This window comes from Urocampus carinirostris, chromosome 6 (assembly GCF_059441175.1).
Source record: "Urocampus carinirostris isolate Australia breed hairy pipefish chromosome 6, RoL_Ucar_1.0, whole genome shotgun sequence".
In the NCBI taxonomy this organism is placed as follows: Eukaryota; Metazoa; Chordata; class Actinopteri; order Syngnathiformes; family Syngnathidae; genus Urocampus; species Urocampus carinirostris.
The window spans coordinates 11,029,174-11,056,768 of record NC_142354.1 but is presented as its reverse complement, the minus strand read 5'-3'; the positions used below and the strand labels follow the sequence as shown (position 1 = coordinate 11,056,768).

The 27,595-nt window shown below is 40.9% G+C and overlaps 2 protein-coding genes across 5 annotated transcripts in view; one reads left to right on the top strand and one right to left on the bottom strand.

Annotated features, from left to right (window-relative positions):
• Positions 1-15,254, top strand: part of LOC148363805 (homeodomain-interacting protein kinase 1-like) — a 28,035-nt gene extending 12,781 nt beyond the window's left edge. The window contains exons 9-18 of one of the 4 annotated variants that reach the window (XM_088337856.1): positions 225-375; positions 447-633; positions 702-820; positions 2,321-2,455; positions 4,614-4,771; positions 6,267-6,338; positions 7,019-7,189; positions 9,040-9,251; positions 9,371-9,483; positions 12,027-15,254. In XM_088337856.1, the coding sequence (XP_088193982.1) occupies positions 225-375; positions 447-633; positions 702-820; positions 2,321-2,455; positions 4,614-4,771; positions 6,267-6,338; positions 7,019-7,189; positions 9,040-9,251; positions 9,371-9,483; positions 12,027-12,497 (1,789 nt within the window). In that variant the 3' untranslated portion in view covers positions 12,498-15,254. Of the gene's footprint in view, positions 1-224; positions 376-446; positions 634-701; positions 821-2,320; positions 2,456-4,610; positions 4,772-6,266; positions 6,339-7,018; positions 7,190-9,039; positions 9,252-9,370; positions 9,484-12,026 lie in introns of all 4 variants that reach the window. The other 3 variants (XM_088337855.1, XM_088337858.1, XM_088337857.1) reach the window with 3 other exon arrangements.
• Positions 15,255-23,247: 7,993 nt separating this feature from the next.
• Positions 23,248-25,629, bottom strand: LOC148363804 (E3 ubiquitin-protein ligase RNF186-like). The gene is made up of 2 exons (XM_088337100.1): positions 25,182-25,629; positions 23,248-23,618 (listed from the first exon to the last, which is right to left on the bottom strand). The coding sequence occupies exons 1-2, from the start codon at positions 25,469-25,471 to the stop codon at positions 23,528-23,530; spliced, it is 381 nt and encodes a 126-aa protein (XP_088193226.1). The 5' UTR covers positions 25,472-25,629; the 3' UTR covers positions 23,248-23,527.
• Between the last annotated feature and the right edge of the window lie 1,966 nt (positions 25,630-27,595).

Here is a 27,595-nt window from a genome sequence, read left to right as displayed (position 1 = left end):
GTCCCTTGGTGTGGATGAGCGAGTGAGTTGTATGTCTGTGTGCCCTGCGACTGGCTGGAAACCGGTTCAGGGTGTTCCCTGCCCACTGACCGAAGATACCTGGGATGGGCTCCAGCACCCCCGCAACCCTACTGAGGATAAGCGGTGCAGATAATGGATGGATGGATGGAAATTATGCTTTTTTTGCAAGATTTTAACAGAAAGTTATCCTTGTTCTTCCTTAGTGTGAAGTCGTGCTTCCAGAATATGGAGATCTGCAAGCGCCGCAGCACCTACGACAGCAACAAATCCCTCTACTCCACCAACGCCGTCCCCAGCGCCGCAGCAGGAAACCTGACTGTTACCTTCAGTAGCCAACTCAACCAGCATAACCAGGCAAACTCCGTTCCCCTCTCTTTGCCCACTACATACTCAGAAATGGTGTTAACTCTCGTGATGTTCTACAGGTGCCCTCTGCGGGGGGGGCGGTGCCTTTACTTAACTACCAGCCGGCGTTGTACCAGCAGGCCACCATCAACATTCCCGGTTTGACCCAGCAGAGCGTTCCCATTCCGACTCGTCCTGCCGGGCTTTGTAGCCAGGCCGAACCCTTCCAGCAGACTCTCATTGTTTGCCCGCCTTCCACCATTCAAGGTGAGATCGACTCCTCTTTCCTCGACGGGATATTTCGATTGGTTTGGTAACGTAGCGATGATATCCAGGGCTGCAATCATCGAGCAAGAGCTCCAGTTTCCCTGTGAGGATGGAGAACTCTGTTCCTATGGTACCTCAGAATCCGCCCGCACAGTCTTTACAAATCCAGCCAAGCATGCTCACACAGGTAAGAATTGACGATTTTTTTAGCGAGCATTCAATTGCTTGTTTTTGTTGTTGTTATTTTTGTGTTTTTCCGCACATTTATTTAACCCATTAAGGACAAACACATCTGGCTTAAACATACTTTCTTGATTTCCATAAAACACTATTGATCCAAATAGATAACACATGATCACCGTCCACTGTTCCGTAATCACCTGGGTTGTCGGGGCACCACCCTCTGTGGGTGTATCATGGGCAAGTACAAGCCTGGTGGCGCCCATCCCGCTCGAAGTTAGAGTTTTTGGAGTTGGGGTTTTCTCCCCCACATGAAACATAATCCGGTTACCGTTGTTGTTGGTGTCAAGCCTCCTCCCTCTCTTCAGAGATGTGCCAGACCCCGGCATTCACGGGCAGCAGCCCCAGGGACTACAGCTACTTATTTGTAATACTATTTCAGATCGGCGATATTTTTACGATAATGTATGTGAGCCTTCTTTGTTTTCTTGATCATTGCTTCGTTTCCATGGTAACTGTTTTTGCTTCTCCCTTTAGCATCACTGCAAGTCAAGAATTGTTATTTTTATCCAGATCAAGTGTGAACGCCAAATATTACCAAAATCTGACCGCAGTACTTGCTAAGCAGATATCTGGCAAAAGAAATATGGTATTTGGGTATCCTTTTATTATGAAGAATCGTTGGTTTAGAATTGTATAATTATACGACACAACTTGACAATGTCTTTGAAGAAGCTGCCATGTTCGGTGTCCATCTTATTCCCAGGTCTCACAAACTCCTGCTCTGGGCCCTTTTCAGTCGCTCCTGGCTTATCCAGCTGGCTATTGTTGTCACTCGTGGAAATTTGCTGAAAATTTGCCGTGCTGAAAAATAAAAATGCAGATGTAGGCTTCAGAACGTGTTTCTTCTTCGAATCAACACGCTTCAACTCCATTCCAAGCTACAACGACCTCTGGTGGTGAATTATTTCACACTGTCACTTTAAGATCAGTGAGCGAATGTTGATTTTCGTCCTTGAAGCCTGTTATGAAGTGGTAAATCCGGTTCCGGTCCTTATAAATGGCTTCATTGTTATCATTTTTGTAACTTGTACAAATCTGTCCAAATATATATTTGTGTATATTAATAGTATTAAATGCATTTGTTTCAGAATATAGTGGAGAATATATTTATAACAAATCTATTACATGATAAGTATTTATAAATGCTCTTGTCCTTAAATGGGTTAATTGCTTCTTAAGTTTGCTTTTTTGCATTTGGTGTTGGTTGGTAACTTGCTGCGGCATTCTGTGTGTCACCCATACAGCATCTTTTTTTCACCGATTATTAAATTGTAATTCTGGTGTGGGGTAAAAGATGGTTTCAGTGATTGTGTCGTTCCAAATAATTCCTCTTTTTTTAACTAACTCTAATCCCACCAGCAAATTCGGTTTTCAGTCTGATTTCTGACAAAGCAGCCCGGAAAGAGGAGGTTTTTGATTGTCACCCTGCCTTCACATCCTCTAGGGTTCCTGCACACCCCTGATGGTGGCCACCCTGCACCCACCCTCTTCAGGCATTGCGTCCCAGTATTCTCTACCGGTCGGGCTAGGTGGCGGGGTGGCTCGGCCCACTCTCTTGGAGCACACAGCCACCGTGCTGGTAAAGAACCACCAAGAACGTAAAGGCCTTGTTTGCCCTCTCCTCAGGCCCTACATATCACATTGAATCTCAATCCTTCTATTTTTATATGCATCGTATGTTCCCTTCCTTTTTTTTAATTGAAATTTAGCAACGCTCTGACATTGTCTCTCCACTCTTTCTTTCCCGTAGGGCATGGAGCGCATGTTGCTGAATTGGTCTGCGCTTTGCTTGCAGCTTCTCATATCCTGTCCTCCTTTTTTTTTACAGCACAGGACGGTGCAGCTCCTGAAAAGCCTCACAATCTCACTTGAGACTTTCTATTTCAGCCCCTCGATATTTGGCATGCCGCAGACATACTGTTTAACAAAAGTGACTAACTTCCTTTTCTTCTTTAACAGGCGCCATGATTATTTTGACTTATTTTTACATCTCCTCATGTGCTTCATTGTCTGCGCTTTGCATGATTTCTTTGTCCATTTGTTGCAGGGCAGTTTTACAAAATAGGAGAATGGCTTGGGAAAGATTGCTGGCTTATCTTGTGCTTTGCCTGCAGCAGTGATTTTCACTAATAAATGTTTGATTTTGAATCAACAGTAGACCCCTGGCATACGACATGGATCTGTTCTCAGAATGGGTAGTGAAAACGGGGGATAGTTATTGGCTAATACATTCCAAATCTCCGCTACCTTTAATACAAACATTAAAAGTGTAATATACGTGTATATGATTAACATTATAAATAGTTATTCATGTAATGGAATAAAAATCATTGTATTTACCTGTAGTGTGATATGACTTGAGCTGTTCAATTTGAGTAGCTGGTGGATGCAGAAGCGTGGGAAATTACTGCGTCGCTTTCTTATTTTTACTAATAATCCCAATCTTTGATTAGTTACGGCCATGCAATTTAGTAAGAGTAGCCATTCGTGTGTTGCCTTCGTTTTCTATTGATACCAGGATTTGTACAGTTGCTTGAAATCCTTGAAAATGCTCAAGTTTTAATGTGTTTTCAATGTTTGAGAAGTGCTTGAATTTTAGTTGAAGTGCTTATCGATGCTTGAAACTTTTGCCATGTCTCTTAGGTTAGGTGTTGGGCTATCGTTAGAAGCTAGGGTTTGGGTTTCAAGTAAGTGGTTTAAACTCATTTAATGGTTCTAAAATAGGATTGGAGTTAGGGTTTTAGGCTCTTTATTAGGGTAATTAACTGAATTTGGGGTTCTGAAATGTGGGTGTGGCTAAGGTTACAGGTAGAGTTAAGTTTATGGTTTGGAACTAGGATTTGAGCCCCATTTTGGCGTTCTAAACTGAATGTAGGGTTCCAGAATAGGTTTATAGCCAGGGTTACGGTTGAAACCGGGTAAAGGCTAGTAACTAGGTTTTGAGCTCCATTTTAGTGTTCTAAACTGAATCTAGGGTTCTACAGTAGGTTTAGACCTAGGGTTACAATTTGAAACGGGGTTTGGGTTAGAGCTAGGGCTGGATGTAGAAGTAGAGTTTGGGGTGCAAGTGAGGGTTATTTCTCCGGATTTTATGTTCCAAAATAAGGTTGGAGCTAGAGTTGGGGTTTGAAACTAAGGTTTAGGCTGTCATTCTTTTGATTGGTGCCGAGTTTGTTCTTTTAAATATAGTGCTTGAATTTGGACATGAAAAGGTTACGAACTCTTGTTATAATTGTGAGCTTCGTGTCCATTGTTGTTATGTCATTGCTTCTCTCTTTAGCATCACTGAAAACCTTGGGACCCATTTTGAATGAATAGTTCAAACAATACAGTATGCTGTCGCCAATTCACAAAGTCTTAACCAAGCACACAAGACGAGAAAGGCACTGTGGGAGGTAGCTAAGCAAATAGCATAACAGTATTTTTGTGATGCCGTGATACAAACCAATTGGAGACCAGCATGTTACACAATGTCTACTAATAGCGGACAGGCAACACCAACCAACAATGCAATGTTTGAAATTTGTAACATTTTGAAAACAAGACAATTTGTTTTTTAATGCTGTATAATGGGAGAAATGCCGTAAAGCGGGGCTGAAAAAAATCCACGACGTAAGGCCGGGTGGCCCTATTTATTCCAAGGGTGTACTGTTTATTCACAGCATGTCCCTCCTTTGCCCGAACCGTTTGGAATTCTCGATTGAAACTGGAACCCTTTGCACTGCTTCTCCCAGCAGGCCTGGCCCACCGGAACACAACAAATCCTCATCCCGTCGTCATGGCAACAGGTCCCGGGCGTGGCCATACACGGCTCCGCTCACCCAACCAACATGGTGGAATCGCCACGGGACTCGCACCACTCTGAAGCCAACGCCCAGCAGGGACACAACTGGAGGTATGGCAAGGAGGCCAGAAGTTTCATAATGATGTTATCCATGCTGGGCTTGTATGGGTGATGAAATCCTTGAAAATGTTTGAATTTTAATGTTGTGTTTTCAAGGTCAAGAAAATGCGTGAAACTGGTGCCATTACTATGTTTCTTGGTAGTCTTAACTCTATAGACCACGCAACAAATGTTTTTTTGTGTGTAAAAAAAAAAAGTGTCAAAAGGGCACCTTTTTTTTTGAAATCTGGTCTTATTTTGGCTCTGCTCACTGAGAAAAGCAAGCTTTCTCTTTTTTAATGACATATTTTCAAATTTTATAAAACATTATGAAACAAATTATTTAGTAAATGGTAATTTCATATTTTTACTAATGAAAAAATTTCCAGGTATACAAAAACGTGTAAAACACAAAAAAAATTCAGCTTTTTACACACTGAAGAGATATAAAGTCGAACAAAAACACTTAATACCTGAAAATGCAAAACAATGAAATATAAATTGAAAATATTAACTCCTCAGTGCTATAAATAATAAAATATAACTATTTAGAATGATTTCTAAACAATCTTGACACAAATCATATGAAAAAAAATAAACTAAAATAAGTAAAACAAAAAGCAAAAAATCAGGAGTCTCTAAGATTAAAAGATTGAATGCACTCCGCTTTTAAGCAATCTTTATCATTAAAAGGAGTCAAAATTTGGCACATTTTTCTGCTTTTTATACATGCAGTACTTTCTTTCTTTCTTATCTCAATTATTGAACTCAATTATCACCCAACACCTATAGAGCCCTTTCTGTGTTTGTATACAAGTGTGCCGTATTGAAGCTGTGCATACATTGTTGAGGCAGCATGGCAGAATTCATGTCAGTTTATAGCAGCCCATTGACAGAAAAAGATCACAGATGAGAGCAGCTCAAAATAGAACAAAACATGTGCTAGCAGCAAGATGGCAACTTTATTTTGGTCATTAAAGTCAACAACAACTTTCCTTTGTTCGGCCAATAGATTTCATCCCTTGATTGTACTGGAAAAATGGAAAATTTGGCCTTGAAAGTGCTTAAATGTGGCCATGAAAAAGGTCTATGAGTTTAGGGGGCTAGGTTTAATACAATTGAAAAAGAATATAATGCAATCACCAAAATCACAAAAGTTAGAAGCAGGTCATTTATTTTTTTCCTTTTTTTACTTTATAGAATGTTTGCAAAGTAAATCGAGTCCTCTTGGAGCAGACCCATCACCTAACTTCAGTCTCAAGGGGGGCATATCCAATTTATGGGGGGCACAATAGTTATTACCCAGAAAAAAAGCAGATCAGGCTTCCAGTAGGGAAGCACACAAACCCTTAGTGTGGGGGGCAAGGCCCCAAATGGCCTGCTCACAGTGACGGGTGTCTGTTGGACAAACATTCCTTTTCAGTTGAAAGCCACAATTTGATCATTTTTCTGTATTGTAAGACGGAATTTTCATCACAACCTGTTTTGTTTTTTTTAACCTTCACAGGAGCACAGCACAAACCAAAACCCAGCAGGAGAGGAAGAAGGTTAAAGCAAGACGTGGAGAGAACAGAAACAGGTTAGTGGTATTTTTAGCACTTAACAGCCTAGCACACACACCTGAGCATTGCATGTGACGGTAGCCGAGTACCATGCACCTTGCACTTTTTTTCTCACGCTTTCCTTCTCAGGCCAGACATGTTAGCCACTTGGCTGCAGACAATGGTCACTTTTGTTTTCATTAGCTTTTCCTGCTTCATCCTCCGGTGTCATTCGCCTCCCACAGATGGTCATGCTAGCAAACTTTGATTTTTATGATTCTGTGTCCTGACGCTTGACTGACACTGCTTTGCTTAGGAAATCTATTGTTAGATTTTTTTTTGCTCGCCGCTAAAGTGAAAGTTTCAGTTCTGAGTAAGATCAGTGTGTCAAAAAGCATTTGAACAACACAAGAAGTACTGAACTCGTATTACCAAACTAGCATGAGTGAACTATCATGCTGAGAAAAAAAGGCAAAGATTGAGTAAGTCTGGTTTGTTAAAAAGCGGAAGTACCCAGCTAGCATTACTTGGCTAGCATAGGCTAGAAAGCTTGCAAATCGGTCTTTAGTGGTATACTGCTCAAAAACCTCGTAACTTGGATTTTGCATGAAGAGCAAGATATTTGTTAAACCAAAGAAAAATGTTTGTGTTTAGAGGAAATGTGTCGCCTGCTAGCTTTTAGCTTGATGGGGGTTTATTTGGCTGCGGTGATTTTCAGGGGAACGGCCACTTCCTCACTCTTCGGCAGCAACAGCGTGACCTCCTCCAGCCTCATGGCCACTTTGTCCCAGCCTATCGTCATCTCTGACACGCCCAGCCCGGCAGTCAGCATCATCACCATCCACAGCGACACCGATACCGAGGACGAGCGCAAGTTTCACCCGGCCAGGTAAGCAACTTTGGCATAATGCTACAGTAAAATAAGCAGTGTCCAACAAACTAAAATGTACATTAAACACATGGAGTTCATAAGAATTAGAATCACCTTTATACTCATTGTATTGCTACTACAAGATTACTCTTGCACTCCAGTTAACAAGAATATACAATATGAAGACTAATAAATAGAAAAATGTAAAGTTTTAACCTTTACAATAATCAGTTAAAACTACACGACTGACATATTGCACTTAAAACGCAACGTAAAGGGTCAATGTGACAACTGACAAAATTGTGGAAATGAAGTCACGTGTAAGTACTGTAAACAGTGCATTATAAAAGCCTTTTTACAGTACAAAATATAGTGTACTTCTTCTGCAATAAAATACTTTGTCTGCAAAGAAAACTGTTTTAAAATTATGTCAAAAGCATCTAAAATAAAAACTGAACACAACCAAAATATTGCATTTAACTGGGATATTGCACTTTAAAACTGTTTCATGACTGCGGTTTAGTGTGGTTATAGCTTCGGGGAAGAAACTATATCCCGCAGTTTAAGACTTTATTTAATGTCCTTCAAAATACACCCAAAACGTTTTTTCTCTCGTGCTTTTTGCTGTTTATATCGTTCAGGACAACTTTCATTTTTCTCCATTTGCTTACAATTGTCTCTGGTACCCTGAATAGAAAAACCCTGATAATAAGATGAAATAACAATATGAAATTGAATGCTTTTTCATATGTCATGTATGTCACTGGTGGGGTAGTGGTTTGGATTTGGCGCTCTCACCACCGCGACCCAGGTTAGATTTCCATTGCATCCAATGTATTGCGATTGTGTTCAGCGATATTTTTTGACTGATCAGTCATTGCTCAAATATAGTCTCACCCAAACTTTGAGTTCTTTTTCAGGTAAAAATGAAAAAGAGCACGTTAAACATAAATACAGTTTGTGAACCAACACAGAAGGTTATTGTCCTCCCTTTTACCCTGTCTAGTGTTTGAAGAACACCAGAGGAGTTAAACCCTTTTAACAATACATCAGTGTCTGAAATAACGTCCGCTCGGACGCCCGAGGCGTGCATTTTCTTCGGGCGTACAACTTACAAAACGTCTCCGCCCGGGTGGGCGACAACTTTTTTCAAGGGGGGGAAAAAATGAAAGTTTTTTTTTCAAGTCAAACGTTTGCTTTATTCCGATTTAGAAATCTTCGTCCGGTTTGGAAATTTCGGAATGTCGATTCGTTTGACAATTTGCATACTCTGCAGCCAATCGGAAGCCTGCATCGGGTAACTTCGTGCTTCCGGACTTTCCTGAGTGTTATAAGGTCGTGCATTTGCATATCATTCTCCAAAGTAGACGCACAGAGACCACAAGAAAAAATGAATAGTGGTTATGAATCTAGCCAAAACCTCAGCCCTGAAGAAAAATTCAAAAGACGCTAACAAAATTGATGACGCTACCAAACGTAAACGTACATTAAAAGCATCGTGGAAAGAGGAGTTCACGTGGCTTGTAGCAAACATTGCATCAATGAGGATGAGTAAATACAGGTACATACTGATGGCAGATGGAAAACAGCGATGTCATATACATGCAATTAATTTTATAAGTAGATTTATAATGAACTTAATTTCAAAGTGTTATATATTGTGATTATCAATCTTTAAGACTTTGCAACTATGGGTTTTTTTGCGATGAGTCGTGTTATTGTGTTTCAAGTTGTGAAAAATGCGGCAGGCAACTTTATGGCAGGGCAGCTAACTTTTCAGAGTTGTCCGCCCTGGTGTCCTGTAACCTTTTTGTCATGAGTTTCAGACACTGAATACACACTTATATTAAAACGCGTTTTGTGCGCAGTGTTCCGATGGGTCAACGCACAAACGTCATCAGCTGCGTGACTGTGCACGACTCTGATTCGTCCACCGCTAGCCCGCTAACACCACGTCCGCGCAACCTCAACGCCGGCGCCGTTTCCTCTCGCCAGGCCAAATCTCTGGCCGTGGTGGCGCCGTCTGTCAAAATCCAGGCGCCCGAGAGGGGAGTGACTTCACGCAGCCGCCCTGAAACAGGTGAGATGCGTCCACATTCCTTTCAGAGAGGCGTTTGCAAAAACAGGCACATATTTACTACTGCTTCAATCGACAGCAGCTAATAGATTTATGACTGATTTTTTTCTTTTTTACACTAGTAAACTACATGAAACCCAAGAGAATGTCTCATCAGCAAGCGAGTAGTTCTGGGGAGAGCCTGGAGCGCCATGGGCTCCTGCACAGTCAGTCACGCCCCTTAAACCTCAGCCAGGTGAGGCCGCTTTCATGTCGGGCCGACAAATATTTTGTTTATTGCCATGTTGACAGTTGAGCAATGACTAATGCATCTGCAGTAATTACATGCTATTTAAAAGTTGATTGAGACTGCTCCTAATTGGCTCTTTAGGTTTTTTTGTTACTTATTTATTTTCCATAAACAATGTAGCATGCTCAAAATGAATTTGGTTATTCAAGTATTGCTCTACTATTGCTCCAAGTATTGCTCTTATTTGTCATTTTAAAATAGTAAAATGATATTGGAGGGATTCACCTGACGGTCCAAGAAGCCATGCAGAGAGTGGCCAGCTAGCAGCGTGCCAGCATCTGTGATCTTTGTGTTTAGCCAGGTGTTAGTGATGATTCAAATACAACAGTCATGAATGTAAGCAGTTTCCCTTGAGTTGTAGCTCCTGTCATCTGTTTCATGAGTAATGGATCTAGCGTTGGTGAGATACAGGCTCCGCGGGGGGTGGCCTGTGGAAGTTGCAACGTAGCCTAGCTGCTGTAGGCTGAACTTGCGGCAACGCTATTGCCTCAGTCTCTTCCCAGACCTGATGGCAATACACGAAGCACTTGCGGGTGATCTTCATTTCTTTGCGCTCGTCTGACTTTCCAGAGAGTCTGATTTAATTGATGAGCTGTCAAAATTTCAGCTTCGCGGTTTTAGGTGGACACATCGACTTGCGCGACCGCCCACCCCAGCTCTTTGATTGACAGCATACACCAGCCTATCGCCATTGTGCTCACAGTCACGCCCACTCAAAACACCCAGGCAATTAGCTCCCTGTGATAGCATTTGCTGTGTGCTGCCTGCTGCAGAACACAATGCGTGATACGTTGATATCAATGACAAAAAAGACAATTCAATTCAAAATCCACGAACCAGTGATAAAATAAAATACAGCATGCAGTTAAAATAAATTAATGGGTACAGTCTTTTTGGAACGTAACATCCCCAACAAACAAGGGATAACTAATTTTACGACCATAAGGCACACCGTGTTAATAGGCGCAGTCTCTGGGTGCCCTCTGCTGCGGCCGCCTTACGAAAACACAGGCAAGCATACAACTGTGCTTATTGAAAAAGAAAGATGGATTGATCGATAGGTAGATACTTTATTCATCCCCATAGGGAAATTCACACTTCCAGCAGTATCCTTTTGTTGTTTATCAACAGATTAACAGGATGGCCTTGGGGTGCTGTGTGGTAGTTTAGCAACAGCGGAGTGGATGACGTCACACGCTAGGCCAAAAGTTTGACGTCCCTGCAGCAGATGGAAATCTTTGTGCCCAGGGTTACACCACCTCGTGTTCACGTAGATAGCGAGTCCACCTCCTCTCCGCTTCCCGAAGGCTTTTGTGTCTTTGTCTGCCCTAACAGTGATGAAGCCGGGTAGCTCCACGTTAGCGTCCGGGATGCTAGACTTGAGCCACGTTTCCGTAAAAGACAGCAAACTGCACTCCCTGTACGCTTTGATGTTTTTCACCAGCAGAGCCAGTTCGTCGGTCTTATTTGGTAGAGAGTTCACATTTCCCATGATTACGGACGGTACCGAAGGCTTATAAAGCCGCTAGCCGCTTAGCCTTCACCTTAGCTCCGCCTCTGCAGCCACGATAGGGCCCCATCACGCCGGCACGGGAATTCTTCAGTGCAAGGAGGTGATTCCTCGAATAAACGCATTTTTGTGCGTTAAAACCCATGTCCATGGGATAGAAAGTAAGTGTAGTTGTCAAACGGGATGAAAAACACTGAAGATAGAAGCAGACAATCAAAACAATGAATCACAAAAAGAGCTAAATAACACGGAGCTGCTGGAAAGGCTGCCTCTGATGTCAAAAATACAGCAGGAGCAAAACTGACTGTGGTTGTGGTTTATTTCAAGTATTGATTACAAATTAAAGCACACAGATTAAACCTTTTAAAGTTTTTTTTCAGCTTCCCCGAATTGCGAACCACCGATTCCTTAATTTTGAACTGTTTCGTGGCTTGGTTTCCGTGTTCTTTCGTGTAGCATAGAAATCAACACCATGGCAGACGAAGACACGGAAAGAATTCAATGGAGGGAAAGTGAGGTTTTGGATTTAATTCATATTTTGGGGGACAACTCTGTTCTGCTTCTGGTTGCACAATAACTTTCAAACTGCTAGATACGCTATGGCGTTTGCATCCATGAGTACTTCTGCAAACAATGGAAACATTGCGTGTGACATCATGTGCCCTCTTCTGCGCAAGTAGCGTTCACACAGGAGACTCATAGAAGTCACATTTAGGTGGAAATCCAAACAATCTCACAAAAACATGGGATTTAATTTGAAAATCGGAATTGAGCATTTATCTCTGCAGTTTTAACGGCAGATTTACCGTGTCCTGACACGGGGCACACTGCACAATTTGAAGAAAATCTGAGACTTTTATGTTAGCCATGTGGCTGTGAAAATTCTGTACTTTATCCGTCTCCAGGAGCAGGATTTTCTGGGTATCTGTCAAACGGTTATTACGCATCCCTACTAAGCGCACGTTTGTGTTCCCCGAAGGTCCAGCCCCTGGTGTCCTCATCTCAGGAGCGAACCGGGGCTCCCCACGGCGACCCGTCTTTGCGGCGCCAGCAGCCCTTCCACGCCGCCTCGGCGCCGCACTACAACTTCCCCGAGGTCTCGGCCCTGGCCTCGGTGCCGGCCGCCGGGCCGAGCCTCTACACCTACCCGGCCTCTACCGCCCTCTCGTCCGCCTCTCAGGTCATGGAGCAGCTGCTGGGTAGAGGCCACGGCCACTCCGGCCATTCCCCTTCGGCCTACCACGCTGCGTACGGCGCTTCTTCATCTTCCTCCAGGAGAGACTCTACCGGCCGCAAGGAGTCGGTCGGCAGCCTGCTGCACGGCCTGCCGGCCGTCTACCAGCAGCAGTTCGCTGCCGCCTCCCCGTACGTGAGCGTGACGCCGAGGGCCGAGGCTTACGGCGCTTACCAGCTGAGCCCCAGGCGCCTGGCGCAGTATCCCTACCTATAAGGATCGGCGGACCGCGGAGGGTTCGCCCACTTGACCGATTGCTGCTTCCCGTCACAAGGCCTGTCCTCCTCTCCGTTTCTTTTATCCCCTTATGGCGCCGTGATTAGATACTCGTTTGTTTCGTGTGAAGAGAGATTTTAAGCTCCTGTCACGAGCTGCGAGGACACTAATCCGTTGTTGTTTTAGCTAACCCAAAAATAACTGTACACACGGAGGACCGGAACTGCCAAAATCGAGATGAGTAAAAATTGATGTTAATTTAATCACTTGGAAATTTTAATTAAATGGTAATAAAGGCAATACCTACACACATATTTATATACACATAAAATATGCACAGTAATCCCTTGCTGTATCGCTGTTTACTTTTTGGGGTTTTGCTACTCTGCTGATTTTTATCGTGCATTGTCTTCTGCATTCTGATTGGCTAAACAGAGAAATATGCTTTTTTTCGACAACAAAGTTGGAAAGAAATACATGGTTTCTGTAGGAAAGAAACAATCGGTAGTTGCAGTTTTCCATATTGTCCACGTGATGGCGGCAAAAGTTTTTTGTAAAGTGGGTTGGGTCCTTAACCTTTACGGTTGAGCAAAATAAAAGAAAGATATTTTTATTAACTACAATTTGACAGTACAGAAGTTATTCATGAAAAAGGTGTGAAAAGTACAGTACTTTTATTTATCAAACAAATTCGTGCGCCTTCAAATTGTATTTAGTAAATAAATAACGGAGGTTTCTACTTTACGGGTCTTGACTATTGTGAGACATTTTTTGGAGCGCAACCCTGTGAAAAACGAGCAATTACTGTATAAAGAAATGCAAAACTTCAAAATAAAAAGTATAGGGATTATAGCACCACCAGTCTGTACTTTCCCAAGACACACCACAGGAAATGGACCCAACCAACAAACGACATGTATACACACACACACACACCAACTAATGTTGATTAGTATTTCCCTTGTTTACATTTCATTTTTGGCAGTTTGGGTGCCCTGTATTTTCGACCCTGGTCCGTTTCCTCCCTAATCACGTCTCTCGCGATGTTTTAATGGAGTTTATGTCTGTGACATTGAGATCGGCGGTGAAGGTCGCCCAACTGTGATGCTCGATGTTTAATTTAAGTGTGTAAGTGATGGCGTGTTTCTGTAGTTTATAGGACACATCAAACATGCAATAGTTGTTTTTCCCGCTTTTTTTTGAACCGAATGTATTTATGAAAGTTGCGTTTTATTGTTTCTCAAAGGAAATCAACCCCAAAAGATAATGGCGACGTTCGCTAGCCACGTTGATGTAGGATCACGTAGTGGATTGAATTCAGGCCAGTTTTTATCGAAAAGTTAAAAAAAATTGTCTTTATTGTTATCGACCCCACCCATGACATGGGCATACTGTAATCCCTCGCTATTTCGTGGCCTCAGTGCATAGTGTGTTGAAAATGTGTTATCCATTATCCCTGATAACATATTTTGAGAGCCGGGGCCGGCAAAAGCGTAATTTTGTCGGGCCTATGTGAACTGCACTCATGCGGCCATGCTCCATTATCCTGATTTGCAGATTGCTGCAAGTGGAGGGGGGGCACGCATGCTGAACCTGGCAGCTGTTATTTGCCGTTGTGCCCTTCTAAACTGAACTGCGAGCAAGGGGCCAGAAAGGCGGATTTTTTAGGGGCCTGGCAACATTTTTTGTCATTTACAAAAAAAAAAAAAAAATAGATCAGTGCGTCCAGGGTCCATTTTCCCCGATCTCGCATATTACTGCCAGCAAAAACTGGCAGAGCGCATTTTTGTCGGGACTGGCGTCTCCTTTTTTGCCACTGTTTCCGACTCAAATGAACTGCATTACTACGGCCCCGATCCTTTATCCCCAATCCGACATTGCTATGAGCTTGGACTGCCAAAAGGCAATTTTGTTGGGGAGCGTGCCGTTCTAGCCCAAAAAAAAATGAACTGCACCCTTTTTAGCTTTGATTCGTTATCCCCAGTCGTCTATTGCTAAGAATCAAGGCAGGTATAGCAAATTCACAGGTGTGATGGCTCTTTTTTGCCATTATTGCCGCATTGATGAAAAACGCATGTGCTGCCGCAATCCACTATCCCTGATCCCATATTGGTGCGAACATTTACCATCAGAAGGTCCTTCTGTAGGAAGGCGTCCCATTCTGGCCCACTTCAAATGAACGGAGCTGTTTTGGCAGCGGTCCATTATTCCCGGTCAACTATTTTTGAGATATGGGGTCAATACAGCAAATTTGTTATGTGTGGCTGAAAATGGAAAGCACCCAAGTAGCCATGATCCATTATCTTAAGTCGACTCTTGCTGCGAGCAGTGATATAAATTGGAGGGGTGTTTGTGCTTTTCTCTGTGGAGTTTTGCATATCGCAAAGGATTCCGGTCTTCATTATCCGAAAAAGAGGGGGATTACAGTATAATGGTTTTAATTGTGTAGGAAGCTTTTGCGCCAATGAGGAAAAAGAATGCAGCCAAAATGTTGCCCAGGAGAAATGCTTTTCTTCCGGGGACCGCAGTTGTTTCACGCTGACTTTGGGTTCTAAAAGCTTTTTTTTTCTTTCTTTTAGTCGACCCTTCCCTGTTGTGTTTGCATTGTTTTTGTGTCGTAAACGTCCGAGTATTTAACCGTAATTTGACCTTCTTTATAGTAGGTGAAGACGCTACTCCGTAGAACTAATTCAGGGAACTGTTTCTGCTCAATAATCCACCCTCACTGTTTGCAATAAAAACTCACCATAAATAAAACCGGCTCTCGTCTCATTGGTTCGCTGATACCAGCTCACGTGAGATACGAAACGGGAATCGAGTTTATTTTTCAGTTCTTATCACTTCCTTGGTAGTGGCTTTTTATTACCAATAACAAAAAAAAATAAAAAGCTCATATGACGAGTGATAATGGATCAGGATCGCCTTTACAATCATTGTGTTGCTACAACTAAGTTAGGGTCTCACAACGGTTGGCAAAGAGTACCGTGAAAAAAAAATTAAGAATAGAAATAATGTAAAGCAGTTATAACCAGGATATTGCACTTTAAACCGAGGCTTAAAACTGTGTTCCAAAATTGTAACTTAGTGAGCTGATCGCTGTGGGGAAGAAGCCATCTCGAGGTGGGTAGTAACGTGTCACATATACTCTTTTACAGTTACTTGGGTACGTTTTGGGACATTTTGCACTTCTAAGATTATTTTTTAAATCACTCAACATTAGCCTACCTTGAACATGTTACTTAAATGCCCTCCACATACGTTAGAGTATGTCTGTCTCTGCTAAGACTCATTTATTTTGTCAGAGGCCTCGTTGGGTTTTTTTTTTTTTAATATCTGACCAGTGACTCAAACAACCACCAGGCGGCACTTGTGGGCAGGGTTAGAAACGTTTTTAGTGTACCATGTGCAGTGTATATAGCTGCAGCCTTAAATATATGTATTTTTAATCTACAGAGGGTTCACCCAAACTAACTTGAGTACACAAACTTGCAATTAAAGTCTTGGAATGTATTGTTGATGAGATGGACTTTGATGATCTGATTGAATGATTGTCTTAAGAAAAAAAAAATCCAAAACGTTGCTTCAGTGACTCAGTACTATAGAGCTTTTTTACTTTTTCCATAAGTAATTATTTAGACGACTACTTTTTTTATTCTCCTCGAGTCGTATTATGAAGTAAGAGTCTTTTTACTTGAGTAAAATTGTTGGCTACTCTACCCACCTCCATTCTGTTTATCCGGACTTTGTGGGATCTGAACTGTCGGCCTGATAGTCAATAATACAACATCCTGGTTTCAATACTACTATGGTTTCCTTGTTTAGCACAAATTGTTTTTTCAGAACTTTCTTGTGGAAAACCGGATTTGGTCCCACCTCACCCAGACCATTTCTCTATAAATTCACGTAGAGACCTCTGCACTACATAATACAGTGACATTTAGTGGTAAAATATGACACAGTGTCCCTTTTAAAATAGAAAAAGTCAAGTCATGTTTAATTGTGACGCCCTTAATTACAGGGAGTCTCAAAGGGCTGCACAGACTATTGGCTAACGACAGACTATTATGACACCATCGCTTGATCTAAAACCTACATGAGGGCAAATAATACACAGATATAAAATACAGGTTATTCATATGCTAAAGAATAGAAGTGTGTTTTAAGCTTAGATTTCAACATTTCCACTGAGGTTGCAGATTGAATCTCAGGGGGAAGAGCATTCCACAGGACTGGGGCCCGAATGGAGAACGCTCTTGAACCTGCGATTTTCTTCTTTGCTCTTGGGATAACTAGTAGACCAGCATTTTCAGAGCGAAGGCTCCGGAACAGAACATAGGGGGAAATTAAATCTGAAGATATGAGGGAGCACGTCCTTGCATGATTTTGTATATTACGAACAGAACCTTAAAATCACATCTTAAGCTAACAGGGAGCCAATGCAGGTTGGCTAAAATCGGGCTCATGTGATCAAGCCTCGCTGCAGCATTTTGTACCAGCTGAGAGCTCTTGATTTTGGACTTCGGGAGACCGGAGAGTGGTGCATTACAGTCATCGAGATGGGAGGTACCAGACTCGTGAATTATAATCTCTGCATCCGACTGAGACAGCATAGGGCGAATTTTAGCAATGTTGTGAAGATTGAAAAAAGCTGTTTGAGTAATATTCTTCACGCGTGTATGAAAGGACAGATTGTGGTCCAATATGACACCTAAATTTTTGACTGAGTCACTCTGGGTGATATTACATTTGTCAATGTTCAAAGCCACTTTTGAGAACAAGTCACGACATTTAGATGGACCAATAACTAACATTTCGGTCTTTTCAGAGGTAAGGCACAATAAGTTGAGTGACATCCATTCTTTTATCTCAGTGAGGCAGGCCTCCAAATTTCCACAGTTTAGTGTGGCAGATTCCTCCGTCAAGATATAGCTGAGTGTCATCTGCGTAGCAGTGAAAACTGATATATACTTGCGAATAATATCACCTAATGGAAGCATGTAAATGCTGAAAAGAAGGGGGGCCAAGTATTGAACCCTGGGGAACACCACAGGTAACACTAAAGGGCTCAGATGTCATTTCACCATATTTAACACAGTACGTCTTGTCTGAGAGGTAGGATCTGAACCATAAGAGGATGGTTCCTGAGACAATACTCCATATTTCCAACCAAGGCAGCACTAAGGTCCAGCAGCAGCAAGAGTGATGAAGCGCGCAAGTTCATTGCCAGTAGAATATCATTGGTTACCTGAATCAGTCTAAAATAAGCAAATATTTACAAAGTAAAATTGGCATATGTAAAAATGAAATATTTGAACAAAGTGAATATAGAATAGATTTTATTTCCATCGTAAGATGTGAAATGCACATCAAAATATAGTAGGTGCCAGAACATGTACAAGATAAAATTCCACAGTTTAAAAGAAGTTAAGAGTAACGGAAAACAAATGGATATAAATAAAAAACTGAATCGCCCCTTGTCATGATTGCACATACCCTTCCAAGCATCGGAACCAGTTTCATTGGGACCGCCAAGAGTGATTATTAATTCTGTATAGAAGCTGTTTTTCCTATCTATTCTCGACTCGATGGTCCAAAATCATCTACCCATGGAAAGTGTCCTTCACAAGTTCACAGCGCCGTTGAGCAATTGAAATAAAGAGTAGCTTTGATACAAAGAATAAGATGTGCTTCTTCTCATGTCCACGTGGTTCTTAGATGGTAAGGAACCCATCGGGAGACCAAACATGTCCCTCATCCACCACAAAGCACATCAACACTTTATGCATCTTGGACTTGAGATGATTCGGACCAAACCTGATGACGGAAGAAGATAAATAGATGAACTGTTCAATCAAGAAAGGGCTTGTTAGTCACGGTAGAACAGCGAATAAAACAAATGTGATGTCCATTTTGTGACGAAAATAATTTTTTACTTTGTGAATTAGGATAAGGCGGTACAGTGGATGGGTGGCTAGGGCACAGCTCCACAATGCGGAGGTCTAGGGTTCAATTCCAGCTACCACAGCCTCCCCGTGTGGAGTTTGCATGTTCTCCCAGTGGGTGTCAGGTGGATTGGGCGGTCCAAATTGTCCCTAGGTGGGAATGAGCAAGTGAGTTGTCTGCCCTACAACTGGCTGGAAACCAGTTCAGGGTGTCCCCTGCCCACTGCCCGAAGACAGCTGGGATGGGCTTCAGCACCCCTGCGACCCAACTGAGGATAAGCGGTGCAGGTAATGGATGAATGATTTCGGATAATTCAACACTGTTCAGGAGTTAAGCTAGGCTGATTCTTGTTGCGTAAGATCCAATCCACTTAAAATGAGGACTAATATCATTTGACTACAATGTCATGGTTTGGGGTCGTAACATAACCACTGTATAACAAACTTTCAGTGTAATGCACCTGAGCCTATACAGACTCCCCCGCTATGCAGCAAGTCACACTAGCCGACTTGTGGGGCGAGAGTGATGCTAGGAACAAGATGGACTGAACCATTTCAAGGCATTTGATTATTTCCGTCGCTGTGTTTATATTTTTTAAAATGCTATAATTTCTGGGGGTGCTTGGGCACCCCCAAAAACAAGCTTGTTGCGCCCATGACGGAATTCATTGTTGACTAGTTCTACTAAACGTCCGCTTATCAATTCAGCCCTACTTACAACAATGGCCTTTTCTTCTTCTTGCCCTCCGGAATGTGATCCCAAATGTCAGTGTTTACCCACAAGACCTCACGCAAGGCCAGGCGGGCTGGAAAGACGGTGAGTCGACGGCAAACCGGGCAGCGGATCCTGACGGTGGCGCTGTTTTCAACCACTAAATTCTGCAGACAAGGAGCGCAGAAGGTGTGTCTGCAATGCAGCAAGCGTGGAATTCGATGACTTCTCGTGTAGTCGTGGAAACACACCATGCATTCCAGGTCGTCTCGGGGGGACATGGCTGGAGGAGACAGCAGCGAGTCTGCAGGTCCTCCGGTTTTATAAACACGTCGGTTGTTTATGTCACGTGAGGCACAAGGTTCCGGGGTAATGGAGGTTGTAAAAGGAAGTCATTAAGGTGAGCGGGGAAAAAAAACCTTCATAACTTGGGCGGTTTATGACGCCACGGTTTGATTTGCACGGTTTTCCAAGGAAGGCGCTCACACGCACACTGCAGTAAAATACCTTTCGCTTTGATTTGGTTCTGCTTTGATGGAGTCTGTTTGCAAAGGCAAACGATCGAGATTTCTATGGATTGTTAAATCAAATCATGTTCCTATTACTTGTATAGCCCTTAATCACAAAGAGTCTTAAAGGACTGTACATACTACAGACTATTGTGACACCATCCCCTGATCTAAAACCGACATGAGGGCAAGGAAAAACTCAAAAACTTCGTCATGTTTATATGCGACACCCTTAATCACTAGTAGTCTAAAAGGGCTTCACAGACCACAGATTATTGCAAACTACAGACTATTATGACACCGTCCACTGATCTAAAACCCACATGAGGGCAAGGAAAAACCTTAAGTCAAGTCATGTTTATTTGTTTTTTAATCACAAAGAGTCTCAAAGGGCTGCACAGACCGCAGATTATTGCAAACCTTGGACTATTATGACAAAATCCCCTTATATAAGACCTACATGAGCGGCTTCTGATTAATCCCGTTGTTCGCATTCTAGGGCATGTTGTAGCACCGTTTATTTGATTTTAGTAATTCTGGGTGTGCTTACAAGCAATCCGGATTTCTCTTTTAGTGTTTCTTTCCTTTCGTTATCAAGATTATCATTAGCAAAGACCCCAAATCGTTTCCTCCACATTTATTTTGTTCGGTTTATATTTTTGGGGGGCAGCTGAAAAGCTTAAAGTCAAAAGGGACTCTTTATTTTTTTCAACACGTTTTTTAAGGATTATTTGTAATATGAAATATATTGCCTTTTATTGTCTCCCACAACAAAAATGAATCTTAAAAAACACTTCTTATGCTTTGAAAGATTTGTTTTAAATGTGAAGGGGAAAGAAAATAAATGTGTCTGTAGCTTCCGGGTTTGGACACACCTCGGCTTCTGATTGGTCAGATTCTATGAGGAGCAATATACCGGTTATTTTTGTTTTGCTAAATTGAATTGTGGCTAAACTAAAATTTGGAAGACATGGGTTCAAATCTCACTAAAGAGAACTAGGATTTGGCCTTAAAACTATGGTTTTAAAGCCTTTCTAGGATTTCAGATTGAAGTTTGGGCCTAGAATTGGGGTTTTAAAGCCATTACAGGGTTTAGATCTAGAGTTTTCTGCTCGGAACGATGGTTTTTAAGTGTTTCTAGGGTTTCCGACTTGTGTTTCCAGCTAAGGTTTTGGCCTGATATAAGTGTTTTAAAGTGCTTCTAGGGTTTTCAACTTGGCTTTGTGCACGAAACTAGTGTTTAAAGCATTTGAAGGTTTCCCGTCTAGGGTTTGGGCATGAAGCTATGGTTTTTAAACATCATAAGGGTTTCATACAAGCGTTAGGCAGCCAAACGAGTATTTTAAAGTGTTCCTAGAGTTTCCGGCTAAGGTTTTTTTAACAATGGTTTGGGCTTGAAATTACGGTGTTTAGGGTTCCCAGCGAGGGTTTAAGCCCATATGTAGGGTTTTAAAGCGCTACTAGGTTTCCAACTAGGGTTTGGGCCTGAAACAAGGGTTTTAGAGTCGTGCTAAGGTTTCCAATTACTGTAGTGTTTCCGGATAAGGTTTTTTTTAGCAATGGTTTGTGCTTCAAATTATTTTTTTAAAACATTTTTGGGGTTCCCAGCTAGGGTTTAAGTCCGTAAGTAGGGTTTTAAAGTCCTCCTAGGGTTTCCAACTAGGGTTTGGGCCCAAAACTAGTATTTTAAAGCACTTCGAAGGTTTCCCGTCTAGGGTTTGGGCTCAGAGCTATGGTTTTTAAGCATCATTAGGGTTTCAAACAAGGGTTTGGCACCCAAACAAGCATTTTAAAGTGTTCCTAGAGTTTGTTTTGATTATTCTGAATCAAGATGTTACATGTACGCTAATTGTCATTTTATAAAAATTCATGTTGTCAATGTATGGCTGTCAGGCCATGTGTTTTATTGCTATGCCAATTAAGAAGGCTTGTCAAGTGGCCATTAGAGCTTTGATGAATAGGTATATTATCGTTTGTTTTTGACTTTCTAAAAAGGAATTTCAGGTTTCAATTAAGTATTTGATCAAGCATCATCTAGTAGCAATTATCTCTTCCCTTGTCAAAGAGAAAAGTCTGTTCTTTATTGACTACCAATGAATCGTTTTGGAGCCATTGTTGAGTTAATGTTGGGGCATGGTTTGAGGGTTTTTATTGGAGTTTGGGTTAAGATTAGGAGGATTTAATGTTCCCAGTAGCTCAACTGTAACATGCCTGGTTTCCATCTATGGGCCATTGGTTCAATCCCCAGGCAAGCAAATACAAACCCTGGGGCTAAGGGCTTAGTTTTCGGAGCCGTGGTTAGTGGGTTAGGATTTGAGCAGAATTTAGGGTATTGGTTGGAGGTAGTGTTTGGAATTTGGTTGAAGCTAGTGTAAGAGTTGTGTTGGGAGACAGGGTTAGGGATTTGGTGGGAGCTATGGTTAGGATTGTGAGCAAATGGGTCATCACCGATTCCTCAACTAGTAAGATGCCTGTCTCTACAAATTTTGTTGGTTCTAGGGTTATGGTTTTGGTTGGAGTTTGGTTAAAAAACCCAGCTCCTACTGAAATTATAGGCCTAGTTAAAACTAAAACCAAATATCTTTCTAGCAGCATTTGTAGCTCAAATGGTAGGATGCAGGTATAGCAGCCACATAATTATGGGTTCAATCCCCAGTCATGGTAGTACAGAGTCTGGAGTTCAGGTTTTTGTTTGAGCTACCAAAACCCTAACCCAAACTCCACCCAAAAGCCTACCTTCAGAATTTGTGTCACCTCGACAGGGGATTGAACCCACAACACTAGAAATATAATACGGGCATCATTGCATTTTGGCTAAGCCTGCACTTGCAAGTACTAAGGATTTTGGCTGCAACTAGGGTTAAAATTTCAGTCGGAGCTAGGGTTAGACTTGTGGTTATATTAAAGATTCCTAACATCGCTGGTAGCTCAAATGGTAAGATGCTTGTATTGCATTTATGGGGTTTTCAGTTCAAATCTCTGTTAAGCCAGTATAAATTCTAGAATAGGGCTTTTTGTTGTAACTCACAAACTCCTAACCCAATCTTCACCCAAAATAGTATGTGTACTACCTGGATGGGAACCGAACTCACAACCCTGTGAATGTAATACAGACATTATACCTTTTGGGCTACCAGTGATGTTCAAATGTTTGGTTTGAAACCTACCTTGGGGTTTCAAATGAATGTTTCAAACACTAGCTTAGTCTTTATTTTGGGTCATAAGAACTCAGGATCCAAGGTAAGGTTTCAAATTAGGCCTCAGTTTTTGCAGTCGGGTTTGAAGCTCTCCTTTAAGTATGGAACAAAATTAAATTAGGTTCTCCGGGTTCAGAGTTTGAGACAAGAAGTTAACTATTAACTAACTCAGCAGCTATTACAATACACATCTGATCAAGATATCTCTATTGCTTATGACGGCGAGTAACCCTCTAAAGTGCTGCAATTAATTTTTTTTCATTCCTTTAGAACATTGTTAACCTTAATTCAGCTGTCGACAATCACGTTTTACAATTTCTTACAGGGGAAATTTGAATTTCCTCATAAAAAAATATACAAATCACAGTTTCAATAGTCAAGCACAATAACTGACAGGAAAATTGTTTTTATTCAAATATGAAGACAAATTTCAATCTTACAAACGGTAATAAATCTTTGTACACCTTTTTTTTAAAAATATATATAAATATATATGTATATACATGTCATATTTCACATTCACTTAGATTCCAGTGGCAAGGGAAGCCTCCTGATCTGATCTGACTCAGAAACAGCACTTTCATCATCTGGTCGCTGTTGTCATCTTTACAGGTCAAATATATCATTTCTTTAACAGGAAGTATACACAAGTTTGTACAAAACTTAAATATCAGCTGGCCGGAACTTGTTGCTTGTGCCCTCCGACGCAGTTGAACATTTTTTGCAGCGTGGACTTGACGATGGCGGGCCTTGAATGAAGGCTGTGAAAAAAAAAAGTATATTTTTAAAATTTCATGTTTTGAAACTGCTAGAACGGTTGTATGATTGGAAAACCCAAGACTGCAATTATGACTTAGAGCCAGGAGGTGGCGGTGGAGTAATACATGGCATTTCTTAGACGCGCCGGAATACACTAAGATAAAAACAGAAAGGCACGAAGGAAAATAAAGCGCTCTTTGAACTCAGTTCGAAATAAGGTTTTCATTCATTCATAATACTTGTGTTCATCATCTTTAAAACGAGCAAAATTGTCTGAAGTTGAAGTGGAAGTTTTCCTTTAAAGGTATTTCACAAAATGCATTTTTCTCGGAAAAGAGTATTAAAGAAACTTAGCCAGCTAGAAACATAACTTCCTTTCTAAGAAGAGGCTTCAAGTTTGAATGAATGAATGATAACTTTATTTTGAACATTGAAATAAAAACAGAGCAAAAACAACAACTCAACATTAAAATAATGTTACATAACATGTTCGAAAAGTGGTAGTAAGAAGCAGATGCTTATTTTTCCTACCCATTCATCCAACCTATTAAATACACCAATGATAATAACAACAATAGTAATACTATGAATATTAACAGTTATGATATAACAATAGCAACAACAACAACAAAGTTAACCATAGTTTTAAACGCAGTTATTTCCAATCTTCCGTATCACTCATATCCCCATTTTCTTAATCTCTGTATTCCGCCAGTAATGTTTTTTTGTATTTGAATTTAAACAAGTGAATAGTTGGACATCGTTTGATCTTGTTTTGTAAATTGTTCCAAAGTTTGACTCCACACACAGACACACATATAGTTTTCCTGGTTGTTCTCACCTTTGGGATTATGAATTTACTACAGCCCCTTAAGATAAAAATTTCCCTCTTTCCAAATGAAAAATTTATGGATGTTTTCTGGCACCATGTTTTTGTTGACCTTAAGAAACTTAGCTATATACAACCGTTTATGGTAAAAGCTAGAAACATACCTTCCTTTCTAAGTAGAGGCTTCAAGCTTTCTTTTGATATGATAACAAAAGAAAAATAGACAGATAAAAGAATAAGTTTAACATTTAATATTATATTGAACATTTGTGAAATCCTTTACATATCCTTATCCTTTTGAAATGCTCTCTGAGGTTTAGAAGAACATCTCATGATCTTTATCACCAATACTTTTTCATTTAATTTGCCTTAATCATGGGTATTCTGCGCATAATTGAGGAAGAGAACAAATTGATTCGATTCAAAAATGTATAGTTCAAATAGCCGGGGATCACTTTTATGCTAGGAGGTAGACTTTAGAGGTAGTCAAAAACGTCCTACTATACACGGTTCGTTTTCAAGGTATCTTAATTTTCTCATGATGAGGTTTTGAGTTTTTTTCATGCCCTCATGTCGGTTTTAGAACAGGGGGATGTGTATTATTAGTCTGTAGTTTGTGCAGCCCTTCGAGACTCCTTGTGATTTAGGGCTGTACAAATAAATATGACTTGACATGTCCTATGCCTACAACAGAATTTTTTGTAGACTTTCAAAAACAGTACAAATTTTCCCTTACACAAAGCGCCGGTCCAATTCCTCCTCTTTCCTCCTCTCGTCCTCCGCCAGGCGGTCCCAGATGTGGGTGTCTACCCACAATGCACCGGGCAGGGTGAGGCTGGCCCGGGTGCAGGTGATCCAGCGGCAAAGCGGGCAGCAGATCTGACAAATTCCCTCGTCAACTTTGGCCAGTTTCTCCAAACACGGCATGCAGAAAGTGTGGCGGCAGTGCAGGAGGCGAGGGACACGCAGTTTTTTGGAATACTTGTCCAAACAAACCACGCACTCCAGATCTTCCGTAAAAGACATTCTTACTGGGAACCTGGCCGAGATGATTGACGGCGTTGAGAACTTACTCGGCGTCCTTTTGCTGCTGCAGAGTGCTGTGAAACTGAGTGGAAGGAGTCGCCTTTTAAAGATGACGCTCGCGTGACGAGACCATTTCCAGGGAACTCTGCTCAGGTGAATTGGGGGCGGAGTCAGGGGGGCGCATGCTTACTCAGTTCCACATGCTGAGTTTTTTTTATTGTTCGTTTCTTTTATTGCACACGTGAAAAACCATTTACAGAATTCTTTTATGAAATGTGTCCGGTATGAAAATAGGCTGAGGTTTGAAAGAGGGATGCACCTTTAAAAATGTAATACAATATCTGAGGAGGAAACAAGTTATAATTTATCATTTATATTTTGGAATGTCACTCAGATATTTGTATTTCTTTTTGAATTTTGTTTATTCATTTGTTTTTAAATAATATATTGTAATAACATTTAAACCGGAAACTCACTCAGATTTCTTTTGATTTTCAACTTTAAAATTTCTAAATTAATTTAAAATATTTTTATTTTTATGCTCATTTTTATTAAAAAAATCTCATTTATTTTATCAGAAAATTAGGTTCAAATGTATTTTTATTTTTGGGAAAAAACATGCAAACTATGGTAAGAGATTACAAAAATTCTTATAAAGAGAAAAAATTTAAAAATAAAATGAAAAACAGGCTAAATGATTTGTAAAATATTATTTGGAAAAAGCTTAAATCAGAAAAAAAAAAAAGCTGATAAGTGAATTTATTTTCTTATTTTTTTACTAAATACGTTCAAGTATAGTATATTTCTTATTTTACAAGAGAAAAGTGTAAACTCCAAATAGTTTTTTTTAAATTAACCTTGAAAAGAGAACATTAATATAATTTTTCATATCCAAACTTAATAGCAATATAAATGTTAAAACATAATCATAATCACCAATGCTTCAATACAGACAAGCACCGACAGTCATTTCCTTTTCCACCCCAATTGCGAGGAGACTCATCCTCCTGAAACGGACGAATACATCGCCTCTTAACACACAACAAATGAATTAGTGAAATACTGCAAAACCTGAAGCTTGAGAAATCAGATTCTCTTTTAAAGGTTCCTTGCAGGCCTTCCACGACACCTGGCAACCCTTTCTATCATACAGAGAAACTCTGCAGTTTGCCAAAGATGATCACGAACTCTGAGCTGCCCCCCATCCCCCTCATTTGTTTTCTTATATATATATATATATATATATACACACCAGTGTCTGAAACTCGTGGGAAAAAGTTAGCAACTTTTCAGAGTTGCCTGCCCCATTATTCCCAACTTGAAACACAATAAGACGACGAATCGCAAGAAAAAAACCATTGTTGCAAAGTATTAAGGATTGATAATCAATATATATATAACATAACACTTTAAAATTAAGTTTATTATAAATCTACTTATAACATTCATTGCAAGTATATGACATCGCTGTTTTCCATCGGCCATCAGTATGTATTTACTCATCTTCATTCATGCAATGTTTGCGTTGTGTCGTCTGCTACAAGACACATTGAACTCCTCTTTCTGCGATGCTTTTAATGTACGTTTACGTTTTGTAGCGTCATACATTTTGTTAGCTTCTTTTGAATCTTTCTTCTGAGGCTGAGGTTTTGGCTTGATTCCTAACCACTTCTCCATTTTTTAAGTGTTTTCTGTGCATCTACTTTGGAAAATGCAAATTCACGACCTTATAAGGCTTGGGAAAGTCCAGAAGCACGAAGTTATTCGGTGCAGGCTTCTGATTGGCTGTCGAGTATGAAAATTGCAAAATGAACCGAAATTTACAAACCGAACGAAGATTTCAAAATCGGAATAAAGCAAACGCTAAATTTGAAATAAAAAAATCTTTCGGTCACCCGGGCGGAGACGTTGTGTAAGTTGTACGCCCGACGTAAAAGATGCACGCCCCGGGCGACCGGGCAGACGTTATTTCAGACACTGATATATACGTGTGAATGCTTGTGTGTTTGTGCATGTATACATATATGTATATGTATAAATACACTATCCATATTGATAGTTATAATTTCTTACTTAGTCCCTCCCCCCTTTTTTCCTATTGTATTTTTTTTCTTTTCTTCTTCC

Bases quoted from the DNA above. Each gene is read 5' to 3' on its own strand.
- LOC148363804 (XM_088337100.1), bottom strand. From the start codon at position 25,471: ATGTCTTTTACGGAAGATCTGGAGTGCGTGGTTTGTTTGGACAAGTAT. The intron at 23,619-25,181 runs GTAAGGGAAAAT...TTTTTTTCACAG, and splicing joins GAATTGGACCGGCGCTTTGT to CCTTCATTCAAGGCCCGCCA.